Raw genomic sequence first — 17098 nt, forward strand, 5'->3', positions numbered from 1 at the left:
ATTTGCTTGTTCTTATTATCCATCCCAACGGAAGATAGTTTCAACATCCAGCAATTGCGTGCGCGGCGCCTAGGGTAAATCTCACCCCAGGGCACTAGGGACGAAAGTGATGGTAACAATGACCAAAGACCTAGGTTTATTGAGTAAGGCATAGGACTTCTATTTGTCGGGAGTGAAGCGCTTACCATTTGATGAAGGCTCGAAGTCAATTGGAAGCTCGCATCGCCGATTGCTCAAGGGCAAGAGCTTCCAATGCAGAAGTACTCGCCGTTACCAATAGGCTTGCAGCTGCAGCCGCGAGCCTGGATATCAACGTCTCTTTTAGTCATCGCAGGCGTAGGGATGAAGTCCTTGGGGCAAAGTCTGCCGCTGCAGAACCACTCATTGCCGATCTTGTGGCATGAGCACTGTCTAGCGACGAGCTCGGCCTCGGGAGCGGGAGCTGCAGCTGCAAGGGCGGCGAAGAGGGTGGTGAAGGTGAGGATTGAGAACTTCATTTTGATTTGTTTTGGTGAGTTGACTAATTGATGGAGAGAAGTAGTTGGATGTTTTTGAGGTTAGGAGTTGTTGAGAAGTTGCAATTTCCTGCACCGATGACAACAGAAAGGAGACTATTTATGTTTCAATGGCAACTCAGGATCTACGACTATCTTATATCTCAATTGGGTAATACAAAGTCTAGAAATCGTTTCGGCTTGTTTTCGTTTGCCCTTGGCGCCTTGAACCTTTGCGAGCTTCCCATTCTGGCCAATACTCGTATGCAATTCAATTCTCAGCTTCGCCCAGTTTTGCTGAGACTGGAGTTATCTTACCGCTATCTTGTCTCAAGAACTTGGGGTTGTTTACGAATGATTCTGCTGATTGGGAGAAGCGCTTTTCGAAGGATCACGCATGTGGTGGCCTTTTGCGCAGCTGTGCCTCTCAAAGTGGCACAACCATACCCGATACAGCAGGTCGTTAAAGCAGATCCGCGATTAGTATTGCTAGTGTTGCCTTCAAAGGCTTACGAAATATGAGAACTGCTTAGTTCTTTTGAAAGAAGTCTCCCACGTCGGGTGCTCATATCAAGGTTGTCAACCTGTCGTGGGAACTTTCGACCTCATAGTCTGTGTTGTGGAGGTTTGGTGGTGGACTACCGCTCGCTGTACGATCAATTGTGACTTGGGTATGGGGGCGGGAGCTGAATTATGCCAAGCAACGCTATCCAGAAGGCCTCAATCAGACCAATAGAGACTGGAGCTGTCAGACTGTGTTCCAGACTCTACCAAGGGCCCAGTCTAGAATTGCATCAAGTCGGAATTCCGCGAAGTCGCCAAGCCCTATTACATGCGTGACTCGTGAGATGCCAAGCAGTAGGTTAATGCACTTCAGAGGCGCAGAATACCACATTCTCGTTTGGAACCATGCTCTTTGCACGATGCGATCTTGCAGTGGTGCTCAGTAAGGACTGAATCATTCGAAAGTTTACCGATGAGTCGTACTAAAAATGACCACACATGATCGTCGTGTAGAATTGAACGCGTCCACTCCGTCTGCCTTCGCAGCCTGTGGGCTATTATGCCCCAAAAGCCGCCAAACTATCCTCGAACATCTCTCTCTGACTTGAAAGATGCTTCGGGATTTCCTTTTACTCCAAAACCTCCAACTCAAACTCCCGAACCAAGATGCTACCACCCAGACGAGTCTTTGCCCAGTTGAAGACGCTGAATCGATAACCCATGAAGAAGAACCACTCATCGTTCAGCTCATACACTGGTCCAAGCTGTTCAAAGTTATCACCGTCGGTGCTAAACCAGAACGTAGCATTCGGCCACGCGCTCGATCCGGCGACGGGCGGTGAAATGTCGGCCTTAATACGGAGCCACAGATCGCCGCCGGAGATAGTAGGTCCTTCCGCCTTGACATAACCGTTCGAGGTTGTCACCCAGTCCGTCAATGAGTCTCGCATGACCATGCTGATCTCATCAACGTACACAAGCTTAGACACGCCATCAACCTTGTGGATTCCGATATAAGCGCTCAGTTGGCGCAGTGCTGCTACACCTGCTTGGTCTCCGTCCACCATTTCAGAAATATCAAGGCGAAACGTGGCCTGGCTTCTGGGTCCGATGATGCGCTGGGTGAGGGTGTTGGCGGCTCCGTACAGCCCCTCGCATACCGTTGCGGTGTGGAGTGTGACTCCATCGGGCCCCAGGCCCCAGGCGTCGTTGTTGGGGTTGTGATTCCACTCCCAGCGGGGGTTCAACGCGTCACCCTCGAACTTGTCGACATAGGATCCAACTCCCTGGACTGTCTTCGAGGTTGTGACTGGCATCGCGTACTCGACACCCCAACCACCGTCTGCATCTGTGACCACTGAAGGCCAACCTTCGGCGTCAAACTCGACAGGGGCGAGAACGGGAGCACGGCCACCGGGGTACGCGTCGATGAAGGCCATGTAATACCACTTACCGTCCTCAGTCGATACGAGACCACCCTGATGCGGCGCTGCTGCACCCTCGACGGGGGCCTTCATCTGCGCAATCACCTGTCGAATTTCATATGGACCCCAGGGACCCGACGTAGACTTCAGAACATGCTGCTCATCGCCGGGCTTCGTAACCCAGATGTAATAATTTCCATTGATGTGGTAGAATCTCGAGCCCTCAATGTACCTGTGGGCATCTTCAGTGTACACAAGCTAGTAAGGGTCAGTATCTGCAGTGCAGAATAGGCTACGACGTTTTGCCAACATACCTCATTGCGGACCTCGGTAAAACCATCAGGAGATAGCTGCGCAAGGCGGATGTCGACGGCACCGTAGGCGATATACATGGTGTCATCGGTATCAATCAATAAGCCGAGGTCGTAGTAACATTTCGGAATGGGGTCGTGATGAGTCCACGGCCCCTCTGGGCTAGACGCAGTGTAGATATGCGTCTCATCCGTGCCTTGGATGCAGCCATACCAGTAAAATACACCGTTGCTTTCGCGATATCCCAGGGAAGAAGCCCAGACGCCGTTGACGTAGCCCGCACTGTCACTGCCATTAAGTGAGAACTTTGAACCAGGAAGCTCAGGCACCGAGTGCGAGACGAACTCCCAGTTCACGAGGTCGTGGGATCTGAGAAGTGGTGCGCCGGGAGAATAGTGCATTGTCGAAGCACTGTAGTAGTACGTGTCTCCGACTCGGAAGACTTCAGGGTCGGCGAGGTCGGCCCATATTACCGGGTTGGAAAAGGTGGCTTCCTGGCGGGGGACCAGTGCCTGGCCGACTTGGCTGAGGCCAAGAAGGGCGAGTGAGAAGACAGTAGACACACGGAGTGTCATAGTGACTGGTTGAAGGTGACGAAGAAATTTTCTTGGGTGTTTCCAGGCCAGGAACGAAAGGCATGAGGGTGGAGAACCTCGATGCTTATTATCTTCCGTGAGGATTAAGTTCAGTGATTTATATATCAGCATTTTCCAGCTCCCGATCAAAGGTTAGACATTGGATCTAGCCTCAACATATTTCGATTTGAATTTTAGGCAGAACTATCAGCCTCTCTAGACGCTCAATTGCTAACATCGTGCAGAGATCGTCCGAAGCGGCAGAGTCGGCTACCGGATCAGACGCCAAGATCCCGAATGAAGACGAAGTAAACAGGATGGCCACCACTTTCGCCGAGTATGATCCGATACCATGCTGTCTCCGGATTTGCGACCCAGTCCTCTGCTTTCCGATGATTCATGGAGGAACATATGATTTTGTAACCTTAAGAAGATCCAACCGCAAGTCAATCATAAGATCGGGAGGATGAAGTCGATGAACTATGCGGGGTGCATGTGCAACTGTGTAGCTTTCGGCAATGAAATAATACTAGCGAGCCACCATTCCAGCGTGGTATTCGACAGTGTGGTAAAATGCTTTTTGATTTAGCCGGATGCATGAGATGGGCACTCTGGGCCAAGCGGAGCGGGCCGCCTGTCAAGCACGTTGCGCTTCTGTTCCATTATTGGTTCGGGAATCGGCTAAAACATAGTTGTTTGTAAGCTTAAACGGCTCTCATCTACTTAAGCGATGTATTGCAGCTGGTAGATCATTCAATCATGAAAGCCTTGCTCCATGATCCTTGATCATTGTCACCAGACCTGCCCTGTCTTGCTCTGCGCGTTCCTGCGACGACTTTCAGTGGTATCAGGGGCTGCATGCCTCAGGACTCGATGTAGAGACTGATTGCGGGGAAGAACTTCCCCACACAGAAGCAAATCGATCATTCCTTGCATCATGATGCTTTCTGACAGGCAGATCATTTAGCCGATGTTTGTGTTACTGCGTTATGCATTTCAATAGTGGGAGTGAAGTTCGGCAAGGCAGAATGGTGAATCCACTTGCTGAAATGCCGGGCATCATGTGATATGACCTGGTCTTTCTCAAACCTACAGTAATTCTCATAGGGTATATAGTTTGACAACTAGACCACGCCCACTTTGTCTGAGCTGTCAATACGCCTCTTCATCGCCTCGAGTATCTTGTAACTTTCCAACTCTTTCCAAATGATCTCTCACTTAGGCCGTTTCGTCCTAGGACTTTCTCTCAGTTTTTGGGCAGCTCTAGTAGCAGCTGACAACTCAACATTCTACAACCCAATCCTACCCGGCTGGCACTCCGATCCATCATGTGTCCACGTTGATGGCACCTTCTACTGCGTCACCTCAAGTTTCATCACTTTCCCTGGTCTACCAATATATGCCTCCAAAGACCTGCTCAACTGGAAGTTGATAAGTCATGTGTGGAATCGACAAAGTCAAATGCCCAACGTTACTCAACAAACCAAAGGCATGGCAAATGATGCCTTTCAATAGGCCATTGAACTTCTTGAATCTTCACTAACGTTCAACTCAAAGGACAACAAGAAGGCTTCTACGCCGCAACTATTCGGCACCATGATGGCGAGTTCTGGGTTGTGTGCGAGTACCTCGGCCTGCCCGACGGAATGTTGGGAACGGTCTTTAAAACGAACAATCCGTTCGATGGAGCAAGCTGGAGTGACCCTTATACATTCCTGACACCCAACGGAGATCTGGATCTTTTCTGGGACGACGACGGAAAATTATACATCCCGGGAGGCGGCCACGTTCTCCTTGACGTCGACCTCGAGACGGGGACGGTTGTCAACAACACGTTCCTTTGGGGCGGCACCGGTGGTGTTTGGCCTGAAGGCCCTCACATTTACCGCAAAGATGGATGGTACTACATCTCTGCCGCCGAGGGTGGGACCGAGACTGGGCACTACCAGGTCGCGGCCCGATCTTCCAGTCTGACGGGCCCGTATGAGCCGTGCCCGTACAACCCGGTCTTGACCAATAAGGATACCGATGACTATTTTCAGGTAGGCATGCCATATTTCATGTATTGCAATTTTTGTCTAGCTCTGACTTTGGACAACAGACTATCGGCCACGCAGACCTGTTCCAAGACTTTGCTGGAAACTGGTGGGGTGTCGCGCTAGCCACCCGTTCCGGGCCAGAATGGAGAATCTACCCCATGGGTCGCGAGACGGTCCTGTACCCAGTCACCTGGCGCGAAGGCGAGTGGCCGATACTGGAACCCGTCAGAGGCAAAATGTCGGGTTGGCAAATGCCCCCGGCATCTAGAGATCTCCCCGGAGACGGCCCATTCAACTCGGACCCCGACGCGTACGATTTTACGGCACTGGGTGTTATCCCTCGGAATCTCATCCACTGGAGGGTTCCAAATGAGGGCGCCTTTTCGATTGATAGCTCGAGGGGGCTCCATATTGTGCCTAGTCGCGCGAACCTCACGGGCGATAATGCGGATCTGGACGGCCGTTCGGGGCTATCTTTCATCGGACGACCTCAGACGGACTATCTCTTTACCTTCGAAGCCGTCATTGATACACTGACCGCTGACGTAGACCAAGAAACTGGCGTTACGTTGTTCCTGACGCAGTTCAATCACGCCGATGTTGGGGTAGTGGTCCTCCCCAAGACAGATGGCTCCGAAGGAAACGACCGCATGCTACGCTTCAGGGCAACGGGAGAAGATGCCCCCGCGGAGAATATCGTCAAGATGCCTGAAGCGTGGATAGACGACTCGATTCGCTTCCAGATCGCCACAGTCAATAGCACTCACTACACGATGGCCGCATCTCAGGCTTCTCAACCGGACCAGCAAGTTGTCATGGGTACATTCTCGGCAAGATTAGTCAGTGGCCAGAGTGGCCCTTTCACCGGATCGTTGGTCGGCGTCTACGCTACCTGTAACGGCGCTGGCTCAGGAGTCGAGTGCCCTTCCGGAGGTGATAGTTGGGTGAAGGAATGGCATTACGAAGGTAAAGGTCAATACTACACTGCAACCGACCTTATCCCAGAGTAAGATGTGTTGGTAAACCTGAGGTTAAGGTTGTATACTTTAAAGCTGTGATTCATGAATCATCTGTTGTCCTCATCTCTTTGTTGGCCTGCTTCCAAATTTCTTTCATCGTGACTTCTCCTTCTGCGCCTCTCCATTTCCTCCCATCCAAGTGCCGGAGACACAACTGTCTTCCTTCATCAGGATAAAACAGCCAACAAGCCCACCGCAACCACATGCCCTGCTCCTTCATCTGCGTCCGCGCCCGATGTCCAATCGTGTCCTCGATAAACGCCCCTCTAGGTATCGCCAGCCGCGTCGGAAAGACACGCGTCAAATAGTGCTCCGTCGCTGCGATGTGGGGCTTATCATGCCAAAAGAACATCGGCGTCAACGGCACCTCCGCCTCCGGATATAATTCTGGCGTAAAACTCCTCTTCAGCTTGTTTGTCAACGTTCTAAGATGAGGGAACTCTTGCGCGTGAGCAGTCTCAGCATACTTCAGCATCCGAACCGAAGCAAGACAAACATATTTCACCGGGCTCTCCTCATCTGCGTCCTGCGTCCTCATGACATCCAGTATTGGGCCCACGGGGATGTCGTATACGAGTGTCCAGTCGTGCTGATGGACCCAGACGTACGGTGTTGTCGTTATTCTCAAGGCCGTCCGCACTGCTAGACCGAAACCAAGCCTCTCTGACGGCTCTACGAAAGATACACGAAGGTCTTTCGTCTGGCTTACGGTGAACGTGGCCGAATTTGTCGTTACGGTCGCCGCTCGTCCGTTGTAGCCATATTCTGCCTCCCCTTGCTCTTGACTCAACTCGTCAAGTCTCTCATGTGGGTCGTATTCCCTCAGCACGAGCTTCTTTACGTTGTCTTTGTACTCTGCATACTCCTCCGCGCCCTTTTCCGTCACCTGGCCCTTCTTCAACCTTGGAACGTCTCCGATGCGCTCATACGTGTCCAGTACAACAATGATGCGGCACGATAGCAAGTCACTGCAGTGAAGGCGGATAGATTTGAAGACCGCATCCAAGAGTTCTGTCGAAGGCGCGGACGGGGTTGGCGACGTGGTTATTATCAGCGTCAGAAGCTCTGGGACTGATGCCGACGCTGGCGGTGCAGGGGTGGAGGGCATGACGATGCCCACCAAGCGGGTGTATGAGAAGAGGAGTGGAAATGTCCCGTCGAGATCCGATGGGTGACGTCGAGAGGTACGTATCTGGTCGGAATTGAGACTTTTTTCGGCGAAGTGGGGCACCACGCCGGAGCGTCAAAAAATTGTTAGTCACGGCGGCCGGTAGAAGATTGTGTGGTTTGCCGCGCAACAAGGCAGCTTTCATGCGTTCAAAACATCGAGATACAAAAATAACTCCCGTGGCATGTGCTTAGGACGAGTTTTCGTTGCAGTAATCGTGTTCTTGTAACTACCGTTTAACACTGTTTAGCGGCGCCTGAGCGTTGAAGGCCACTTCCGGCCCCGACTAGCAAGCCCTGACTCGGCGGGGGCGCCGGACCCGCAACCCGCGCAAAAATTTCAAACCCGGCATTCAGGATGCAGAATTTTCAAAAGATTATGACCAGCCTGGGGGTCGAACCCAGAATCTCCTGATAGCATGTTTAATCGTAGTCAGACGCCTTGCCATTGGGCCAACCGGCCATGGTTGTTTGAATCCATTGCTGGATGTTGATGGGAGCGGCCAGATTGGGCTATATGTAGCCTGCCTGTGAGAGAGAGTATCACGGTCTGAGCCTTCCGCATTACAACCACGCATCGACCGCTTTACATCTAATTCACCTTCGAGCAACCTCCTGAAGGCCGACACAAAGTTTGATAAATCAAACCAAAGGCTCTTTCAATTCTGTTACCACCGGGTATCTCAATCAGCCAATCCCAAGAAACTCCAATTCACATAACCATTCCAGGAAAGACCTCATACCCAATCCTGAACCTCAGACCTTCTTCTTCCAAGCACTCAAAAAGAAGAACCCCCCACAAATCTCCGACGTCTGCGCACCAGTGCAGTGCATATCGCAATTCCACGCCGGCGCAGCTGTCGTCGGCGGCGTCCGCGAACAGTAACACTGGTCCCCAAACTCGGTGCCAAAGTACTCGTAACCAGAACACACCCCCGCGCAGAGCCGGTTCGTCTGGTCGTCAATCTGCGTGAACTTGTCCGGGAACACGCGGTTCGAGGTGTCCTCATAGCAGCCAATGTATTCCCAGTCCACTACCTGAACCCATGTCGTCGTCGTTGCGGGTGCCGCTGTTGTTGAGGTGCCGTTGGTGTCCGGGTCGGTTGTTCTGTGACGGGTGTTTAGTATCAAAGCCCCAGCCAGTGTTGGTCGAGGTGTTTTGAGGGGAATACTTACTTTGTCGCTGCCACATCCTTGAGATCTAAGATTTCTGAGCTCTGTCTTGCGAGCATGCTCCCAAATACCCCCGCGACGATAGCCAGTAGCGCTAGAAGGAATCCCAGTATACACCAGAGCATGAACATCACCGAGCTCATGCCACATATCCTCCTCTTCGATGCCGCTTGTTCTTGAGGATGGCTAGACATTCCATTGCCGGGTACTTGGTTATACTGGTGATAATACGGCGCGCCTACAATCTTGTCTGGCTCCGGCACCGGATGAAGACCATTCTCAACGTACGAATCGTCAATGACTTGTGACTGGCTGTAATTCGTATTCGTATTATGTGCCGTACTCGCATCAGATCCTGTTGGACTGACGTTGTAACCTCCCGTCTGCTGCCCGTAGGAATGGTCCATCTCGTGTGCTTCGTCTCGCCAACTTCCACCGGACCGTCGGGTGTGGTTGATATCGAGCAACGCCTTCTGCTCGGGTGACTGCATTCAATCGTCTAATTATCAAAGTACGATGGGGAGAAGAGTATCGCTATGAGGTGATGTCGATGAGGCTCATGAGAAACAGAAAGGGAAACAACTCCAGACCCATGAAATAGCTTTCTCAAGCAAAACAGATCCGCACAGGTTTCTTAAGAAGCAGCTTAACTGTCACCAGAGCTAGTGCTAGGCAGCCGAATCACAGAGCTGGGGGCCAACCGTCGCTCACGTAGGATTCCATCCCTTGCCGGAACCGCGCGCCACTGCCACGACGCTACCAATCGCGGTATCTCGAGAATCGCGTAAATCTTTAGACTCCCGTGCCGTCAGCACCAAGAGCTCTGCCGGCTTACAATACCCCCGGGCCCTGAGGACAACTAGAGAGCTGAAAGCCACAACAACCGCCACTGGAGCTCTCGCGGAGGTAAAGGGTTCCCGGCAGGACTGCGGAAAGACTCCGCGCATGTTGGTTGCAACTTTGCCTCGCTCAATGTTGATCCTCTCCCAAAATCAGCCTTACGAGAGATGACAATACGCTTGGCATTGGAGGCTTGAAACGACGTACTAATCCCTTTTGATGTCTGCTCATTTCCCGGCTACGCCAACCTCCATTCTCAAGAGACTGTCAGCTCGCGGGTGATTTTGGTGTTTAAGCTCATCTGCCTAGAGTGGATTAAGCATATTTACTAGCGTTCGCCACCTGGACCTCAATCGCTTTGACGTGCTCGAAGCTGCCGGGAAGGAAAATACCATCTTGGAGAGTTCTTTCATCCACATAAGGTAACTTTCTTTTTACACTATTGTTCAGCACCTTGCTGTATTTGATCGAGAGCTCTCCGTCTTGCGTTCTTTACTTGAACCAACCTGGCATCCAACGTAGTGGCAGCAACAACGCCGTCTCGGCTCAGGTGGGAGGAGGGTACTCGACTTACTTTTGTCTACGTATGTGCACAGAGCGACATCCACACCAGATCCTTCTAACGTATAGCAACTGACGAGAGTAGCATCTATGCCTCTTAACCTCTACTACGATTTCATTCATCTCTGAATTCTAAATTACACTTCAAGATTCTGTCTTCAGCGTGAAGCGTCAGCCATCATGATCATGACCATCGCCTGCTCAAGCCATGCATCTACAGAAAGGTTGAGAATAGCAGGGCTCTCACGTCTGACATGCATGCCCCATCAGCACTAACCCCGCCACCAATTTACCACTCCCGAAGCCAACTTCTCCGCCTCGACCTTGCTTCTAAATTAACCCGTCATCATACCTATCAGTTCCTCTGATGGCATGTATTAAAAAGCTCCTAAATCACCGCCAAGAGCAATAAACCACATACCCTCGTACAAAACCATCATTCCAAGCGGCAGGGAGGGGGAGAGGCCCGGGCTGCACCAACAAAACAATGGCCTTCTTCCTCCGCCACCTAACAGACCCAACCTCCATCGCACAAGAACCATCCCTGAGCAAAGTCGTCCAACACGTCCGGGAAACAGCCGTATGTCTCGCCGTCCTCGGCCAAGTGGACCGCGGTACCGGTCTGCTGACGATCCTCCACGCGCACGGCATCCCGCCGTTTGACCTCCGGGAATTCGGGCCCGAGGTGTTTTCGGAGGACTTTTCCCGGTGCCGGAGCCTCGGCAAGGGATGCGACGACAACGGCGATGGATCCGGCACGTATGAGGTCCCCGTGAACCCTCCGCGCGCAGACCCATTTACGCGCATCGTCTTTGCGTTTGCGTGGGAACATGTCGGGCGGTGGCCGCGGTGGGCTACGCCCGTCCCGAAGCCGTTTTCTTCTTCTTCTTCTTCTTCTTCTTCTTCTTCTTCTTCTTCTTCTTCTTCTTCTTCTTCTTCTTCATCCTCGAACGATGGACAGCAGTATCATTCATCTTCAGACAACGGCTGTGATACGGCGCTCGACGCCCTGGAGCGCTACGCTCGCACTCTAGTCTGCAACCGCTTCGCCCCGCCCTGGCGCGAAGACGAAGAAACCTACGAACTCGCCCGCGAGCTGGCGCTGGGGCAGGACAACAGGGCGAACCCGCACGGCCCGATCCCGATGCGTCTGGCCGGGTTCTGGGGTCTCTGGGAGCGCATGCTGGCGCCGTGGCAGATGAATCAGGTTGTCAAGGCTACGGGGCGGGTGTTGGCGCTTGATCTCTCTGTGAGGTTGTTTCGTGATGCGGTGGATGGTGGGGAGGCGAGCAATGATGGTGGTGGTAGCAGGGTGGAAGAGAATGTGTATCGACCCGAGGAAGAGGTCCTCGTCGAAGAATTCCTTGCAGACGAGGCCGAAGAGGATGAAGAAAGGGTTAATGACAGCTGTGAAAGCAGCACCCATGCAAGCGAAGAAGAAGAAAGCGTCATCGAGCTATGGGGAAGAACGATAGCGACCCTCCATTCCGCACAGGACCAGATGTCTATGCTAGGCAGTATGCGCGAACTATGGCGTTACGGCTGGTTCACGGATCCCTTCAAGAACGCCCTCGTCAAGCACCTAGAGATCGACCTCACCCATATCCGCGAAGTCGCAGACGCCGGGTGCGAGATGCTCCGACAGCGACTGGAGCGCAGCCCGGTGCGACCGTATGAGGGGTACACCATTGCCGAGCTCGCGCGCGCAATCGACGAAAACACTAGATCATGTGCGCCGTATGCCCCCGACGAACTGCGCGGGCGGGATGATATGCTCGTCGAGAGGACGGTTATGGGGCCGGTGGAGCTCGATAAGGACAAGATCTTTCGTCCTGAGACGTTGTTTCGCTACCCAGTCCCCTCTCACCAGGAAATCCAGGATCTGGAGAGAAGGCTTGAGCTGAGTGCCCCGTTACCGGATCAGTACAAGGCATTTTTCCGCGTCACAGACGGGATGGGGCCGGTGTGGTGGAATACATCGCAGCACCTCCGCATCCTAGCCCCGCTATCCAAAGTCACCGTCCAAGACGACGAGCTTCCGGCCAGCATGCAGCTGGAGCTGCTGCCGTCCCGGGGACTCGCTGATGGTAGCTTTATCGCGTGGCCCCTCCTCCGGCGGGTAATCTGCATCAGCGAGAGCGGGCACGAAGGGGACCTCTGGCTCGTGGAGCCGAAATACGTATCCGAGGCCAAGGACGCCTTCTTCGAGGTCTACGACCACGCCTCGGCCCAGGATCGACGGTTGCTTCGTAGGGAGGTGGAAGAAGTCTACGGCAGCATTGACGGGTTTCGTGGGTTGGAGTGGGGTCTGTTGATGTGGACGTCGTGGTTTACGGAGATGGTTCCCTACCGGGACCTGAGCGCGTTAATGGATGAGTTGGCGAGGGGGAGTCGGCGGAAGGCGGAAGAGTGGACGCTGCAGTTTGATCCGAGCACGAGGAAGCTGGACGCGCGGTTGTATAAGACGGCGAGCGCGTTGGATCCGGGCAAGGAGGTGGAGAATGTGAAGGATGGAAAGGGGAATCTGGTGCTTTCTGCGCCAGGGACGATGTCGATGGGGCCGTTGGTGTATCCGGAGAATGCAATGACCACTCCCGTGGTCGATCTCTGAAGCTAGATATTCGTGATCAGGCATTGCAGACTATTGATATCGAACTTGATGTTTCAAATGACACATCGTTTGGCTCGTCTGAAGCTGCATATGACAGTGTAGCACTTGGCTTCTTCGCAATCAAGATGTTCGACAGATATATACTGAAAGAGTCAACTCAAGACTAGTCACTTCCAGGACAAACCTTGCCGGTCATTCCTTTTCTCGGGTTGCAGCCAACGACCTCATAGACAGCGAGCCGGCTGAAATTGCCAGGATGGGTAGCGCATTGATTCGACAAGCGGGTCAATCTCAGAATTCAAATTCCGAGTTTCCATAACACCATCACTCGCTGCCTTCAAGTATTTCGTCCCTCTATCCCTAGATGATTCCCAACGGAATACATATCAAACATCAGACTCCCCCGCCTAGTACTAACCACATCCTGAACTACAACAGAACTGGATTCTCGAAACAGGTATTGGAATCATCTCATATACATCAAAGTCACCTAACCCCTATCTCTGCGTACAGACGTCAATCAGGTTGACTGATAGTTTCAGTTTTCTTGGGACTCTTCGTGTTATGAATGGAAAGGTAAACTCAATTATATATCCTTTATCCACCTAAGCCTGGCAACAGAACGAGTCGGTCAAAAAGGGCGTTGTAATTTTCCGGGTATATCAACGAATTTAGGAATATCTTCTAAAGAATCGTTTGCCAAGATAACTTTTTGTACAAGTTCGCAGCGCATCTTAGGACCTCGAGACATAGTTGTGGATTGAGCAGTGGAAGAGCGTGATCTACCTCTTGTGTCGTCAAGTCACTCAATTACGTCATACTTTCACACCTCTTGCACCATCGTCAATGTCTTTGGACAAAATGAACAGTCTTTGCATCATCATCATCATGCTATCTTGCGCATTCGCCCCGCTTCATTCGCTTCAAATTCGCTTCTTCCCATCACAATCTTCTCCCACAACAATTCCTGCTGGGTATTGTCATTTAGTTTCGAGTATAAGGACTCTACCACAGTGCTCAGACAGCGGTTCCCTTCTTCTCAGTTTCGGCGACGACCTCATGGTTATCCTCATCAGCAACCGCGCCGTGGCGAGAGACCTTAAGATTGCCGGCGGCGATCTCCCGCTCAATGTCGTCAAGACGAGACTTCTTTTGATGGGTCTTCCAGGCTGGAAGACCAGAGTTGAAAACATCATCCATCTCCTCGAGCGTGAAGCCTTTGGTTTCGGGCGCGAAAAATGCGGTGTGAAGGAATGCCAGGGCATTGAATGTCGCAAAGATGTAATACATCTTGTAGTTGATGTTCCATACTGTTGAATGTCTGTTAGTCCTTACCTATGAGGGGAGTGCCATGCGGTTCGACTTACATAGAGGGGGAACGGCAAAAGCAAGAATCATGTTCCAGAACCAGTTGGTCGAAGTGGACAAAGAGACGGCCTTGGCGCGAATCTTACTCGGGAAGATCTCGGCAGGGTAAGTCCATGACACAGGACCCCATGTGGTGGCAAAGGTTGCGACAAAGAGGTAGGAGCAGGAGACGATAGCAGAGGAAACTGGCCTCTGGTTGAGGACGAGCCAGGTAACAGACTCGTTGTCGGGGTTGCGTGTCTCATTGGTGTTGGGCTGTCCATAGTACTGTTGAAGTGCGCCAGAAATGAACAGCCAGGTCATCATCATAAAAGAGCCGCCGACGAGCAAGGGACGACGGCCGAGCTTGTCGATAAAGACGATGGCAGGAAGAGTCATGACGACGTTGATGATATACTGAATAGATGCAGTAAGTAGCGGGTTGCCTATGCCGGCACCCTGCATGATGTAGACAATGTAGTCTGGATTAAATCAGCAACTTGTCGTTCACACTTGCAATTGGAACGTCGTTGCTTACACATCATGATGTTCATTCCGCACAACTGGGACCACATCTGGATACTCATGCCGAGCAACACACGCTTGTACATGCGGGGAGCGACGAGACCTTTGAAGCTAGAAATGTTCTCTTCTCGCTCGAATCGAAGGGCCTCCTCGATTTCTTGGTACTGTGCCAGGACTTTGGGGTGGTTGACGTCGCCGCTGCCGTGAAGATGAGCGAGGACCTTAATGGCTTCATCCCAACGGTCCTTGCTAGCAAGCCAACGAGGACTGTAAGGAAAGAAGAATAATCCAACAAAGAGGACAGCGGCAGGGACAATCTGGACGCCCCAAGGAATGCGGAAAGCGGCGGTCGGCTGGTCGGGATCAGTGGAGCCTTTTCCAATGCCCTCGGCGGCGCCGTACTGGATGAAGTATTGAATCAAGATACCCCAGGTAATTGCCCACTGCTGGAGCGAAACAACGCGACCACGGATCTCCTTGGGGGCGATTTCGGACTGGTAGACGGGCACAATGGAGGATGCGATACCAACACACATGCCCGCGATGACACGGCCGACACAAAGCATGCCGACGTTGACGGAAGCGCATTGAAGGATGGCACCGATGGTCCACAGAACACAGGAGAATTGGAGAGCGACCTTGCGAGAGTACTTGTCGGCAATGAAGGAGGAGACGAGAGATCCGACGAGGGAGCCGGCAGGCATGGAAGCCGTAATACCACCCTGGCGGTATGATGTAGGATTCCCAAAGTATCTCTTGTAGGCTCCAGTCCCTAGAACACCACTCATGGAACTGATATCAAAGCCGAAGAGGCCACCGCCTGAGCTTTCGTCAGTATGATCCTCAAGGTTTCAGGCCAGGCGAGAACTCAAGGCAGCATCACGTACCAATGGCGGCGAAACCGCAAATGAAGTAGATGTTTTGCGCCTGATACATGATGGCGGTGTTCGCACGAAGGCGACTATTTCTGTAGTTGTGTTCAGTTACAATGAGGTGAGTCGTCTGTCTAGGTGGGACGAGGTGAAGTTGGAATGTCGTATGTATGCGTCAGCGGAGTAGGTCTCTCATGGCTCGTGAATGGGCTTGCAGGTGGGCGCGACCGGAACTTAAAGTAAACGGGGAGGCTCGGTGGTTGTTTGCCTGCGGTACATCTGGACGCGGTTCGGGGGCGGCCGCGGTTGCCTCGTGTGTATGGTATCCGAATCGTAGGATGGGTAACGGCACGGGTCACCGTCGTACCGAGTTGCTGTGTCGAATGACGTTGGGCTACCAGTTGAGTTTATCATAGGGGGACCCTGTCTGGGGAGATAGGACGGACCGAATGCAAACGTTGGCACATGGGGTTGACAAGGTTGATGTGGAGGACTGCCAATCCCGTGGTATACGATGGGGTCATGGGTAGAAGCAGGCGCGGAGGAGTATTGAAGGGAACAGACGATCAATTCCTCGAAGAGCGATAGGGCCATTGTGTGACAGGTAGGACGAGTGGGCGAGCATGGCGAAGGCACAGATGTCTGGGCCGTTGCCAGGTCGTCGGTTGAGATGGTGAGGCCGAGGAGAGATTGGGTAGGAATCGCATGCCTGCATAAAGTACTCCGTACCTTAGTTGGAGAGCTCAAAAAGAGGTGACCAAATGAGGCACTTTGGAGTATGGAGAATCAGGAGCTCCCAGGGTACCATTGATCATCCGGAGTGCGTGAGCAGATGTGTGGTGTGTGGGAGACGAAATGCGGAGAAGAGGAGAGTTAACTCAGGATGGGAGGAATCGGCAGCTGTGAGTGGCTGGCGAGATTGGATGATTGGCGATGTTACCAGGCGAGCAGCGTGGGAGACTCAGACGAGAAAGCTGGGCGAGATCCCGAATGCCACACGGGCGATAGAGGTGTCGTTGCGTTGCACGTCTCATGCTGTGCTCGTGTCGGTGGTGTCACTGGGCGTGTCCAACTTCCAAATACCATATTGCTGCAGCCAGGTATATTGCTGCAGAAATGTGCAGGCCGGGGACTTGGTATGCAGTTCAGCTGTTCATCTGTCTGTCTGCTGGTCTGCCTTGCCTGGCTACTCGTCTCTATTGCCTGAGCTCTCTCTTACGCAGTCGACTATCATAACTGATAACCTTGGTGATGTGGGCCGTGGACATGGATGGACATGTCACATCTGGGCTGTTGTCGGGTTTCCTGACACTGGTGCCATACTGTCAGTTTTTTAGTCATGAATTCATAGCAACCGATAACTGCACAAAAACGAACCGACACATGGAAGCAGGCCAAACTTGGTCAATGATACCTCAAGTGAGGTACGCAAGGCAGGAGATATCCGTACGATAAGATACCTGGAGCAGGTCATCGATTTCAATACGTACCTTACCGCAGGTACCTAGTCCAGTGTCAAACGGATGGGAAGGAGAAACACATGGTTCATTCGCCCTTTCCCTCCCTCATCGCTCGTGTGTCTTTTCCGTCCGGACCCCTGCCCGCTGTCTGCCCCGGGCGGGTCAAGAACGGTGG

At 52.5% G+C, this 17098-nt stretch overlaps 9 protein-coding genes across 9 annotated transcripts; 3 read left to right on the forward strand and 6 right to left on the reverse strand.

The window, feature by feature from the left end:
- Positions 1–233: 233 nt before the first annotated feature.
- Positions 234–497, reverse strand: CPAR01_00151 (uncharacterized protein; the record flags this gene model as incomplete). Its single annotated transcript, XM_060484444.1, has 1 exon — positions 234–497. The coding sequence occupies one exon, from the start codon at positions 495–497 to the stop codon at positions 234–236; it is 264 nt and encodes an 87-aa protein (XP_060355301.1).
- Positions 498–1627: 1130 nt separating this feature from the next.
- Positions 1628–3309, reverse strand: CPAR01_00152 (glycosyl hydrolase family 43; the record flags this gene model as incomplete). The annotated part of the gene is made up of 2 exons (XM_060484445.1): positions 1628–2680; positions 2737–3309. The coding sequence occupies 2 exons, from the start codon at positions 3307–3309 to the stop codon at positions 1628–1630; spliced, it is 1626 nt and encodes a 541-aa protein (XP_060355302.1).
- A 1206-nt stretch (positions 3310–4515) lies between these two features.
- Positions 4516–6358, forward strand: CPAR01_00153 (uncharacterized protein; the record flags this gene model as incomplete). The annotated part of the gene is made up of 3 exons (XM_060484446.1): positions 4516–4744; positions 4867–5351; positions 5411–6358. The coding sequence occupies 3 exons, from the start codon at positions 4516–4518 to the stop codon at positions 6356–6358; spliced, it is 1662 nt and encodes a 553-aa protein (XP_060355303.1).
- A 49-nt stretch (positions 6359–6407) lies between these two features.
- On the reverse strand, positions 6408–7475 carry CPAR01_00154 (alcohol dehydrogenase; the record flags this gene model as incomplete). The annotated part of the gene is made up of 1 exon (XM_060484447.1): positions 6408–7475. One exon carries the CDS (start codon positions 7473–7475, stop codon positions 6408–6410), a length of 1068 nt encoding a protein of 355 aa, XP_060355304.1.
- Positions 7476–8290: 815 nt separating this feature from the next.
- Positions 8291–9198, reverse strand: CPAR01_00155 (uncharacterized protein; the record flags this gene model as incomplete). Its single annotated transcript, XM_060484448.1, has 2 exons — positions 8291–8642; positions 8711–9198. 2 exons carry the CDS (start codon positions 9196–9198, stop codon positions 8291–8293), a joined length of 840 nt encoding a protein of 279 aa, XP_060355305.1.
- A 1397-nt stretch (positions 9199–10595) lies between these two features.
- CPAR01_00156 (uncharacterized protein) lies at positions 10596–12719 on the forward strand (the record flags this gene model as incomplete). Its single annotated transcript, XM_060484449.1, has 1 exon — positions 10596–12719. The coding sequence occupies one exon, from the start codon at positions 10596–10598 to the stop codon at positions 12717–12719; it is 2124 nt and encodes a 707-aa protein (XP_060355306.1).
- A 1017-nt stretch (positions 12720–13736) lies between these two features.
- CPAR01_00157 (high-affinity glucose transporter) lies at positions 13737–15527 on the reverse strand (the record flags this gene model as incomplete). The annotated part of the gene is made up of 4 exons (XM_060484450.1): positions 13737–14029; positions 14087–14548; positions 14605–15411; positions 15479–15527. 4 exons carry the CDS (start codon positions 15525–15527, stop codon positions 13737–13739), a joined length of 1611 nt encoding a protein of 536 aa, XP_060355307.1.
- A 170-nt stretch (positions 15528–15697) lies between these two features.
- On the reverse strand, positions 15698–16057 carry CPAR01_00158 (uncharacterized protein; the record flags this gene model as incomplete). The annotated part of the gene is made up of 1 exon (XM_060484451.1): positions 15698–16057. One exon carries the CDS (start codon positions 16055–16057, stop codon positions 15698–15700), a length of 360 nt encoding a protein of 119 aa, XP_060355308.1.
- Positions 16058–16346: 289 nt separating this feature from the next.
- CPAR01_00159 (uncharacterized protein) lies at positions 16347–16670 on the forward strand (the record flags this gene model as incomplete). The annotated part of the gene is made up of 1 exon (XM_060484452.1): positions 16347–16670. The coding sequence occupies one exon, from the start codon at positions 16347–16349 to the stop codon at positions 16668–16670; it is 324 nt and encodes a 107-aa protein (XP_060355309.1).
- Between the last annotated feature and the right edge of the window lie 428 nt (positions 16671–17098).

Source organism: Colletotrichum paranaense (assembly GCF_030867605.1).
Source record: "Colletotrichum paranaense strain IMI 384185 chromosome Unknown Scaffold_1.1, whole genome shotgun sequence".
NCBI lineage: Eukaryota > Fungi > Ascomycota > Sordariomycetes > Glomerellales > Glomerellaceae > Colletotrichum > Colletotrichum paranaense.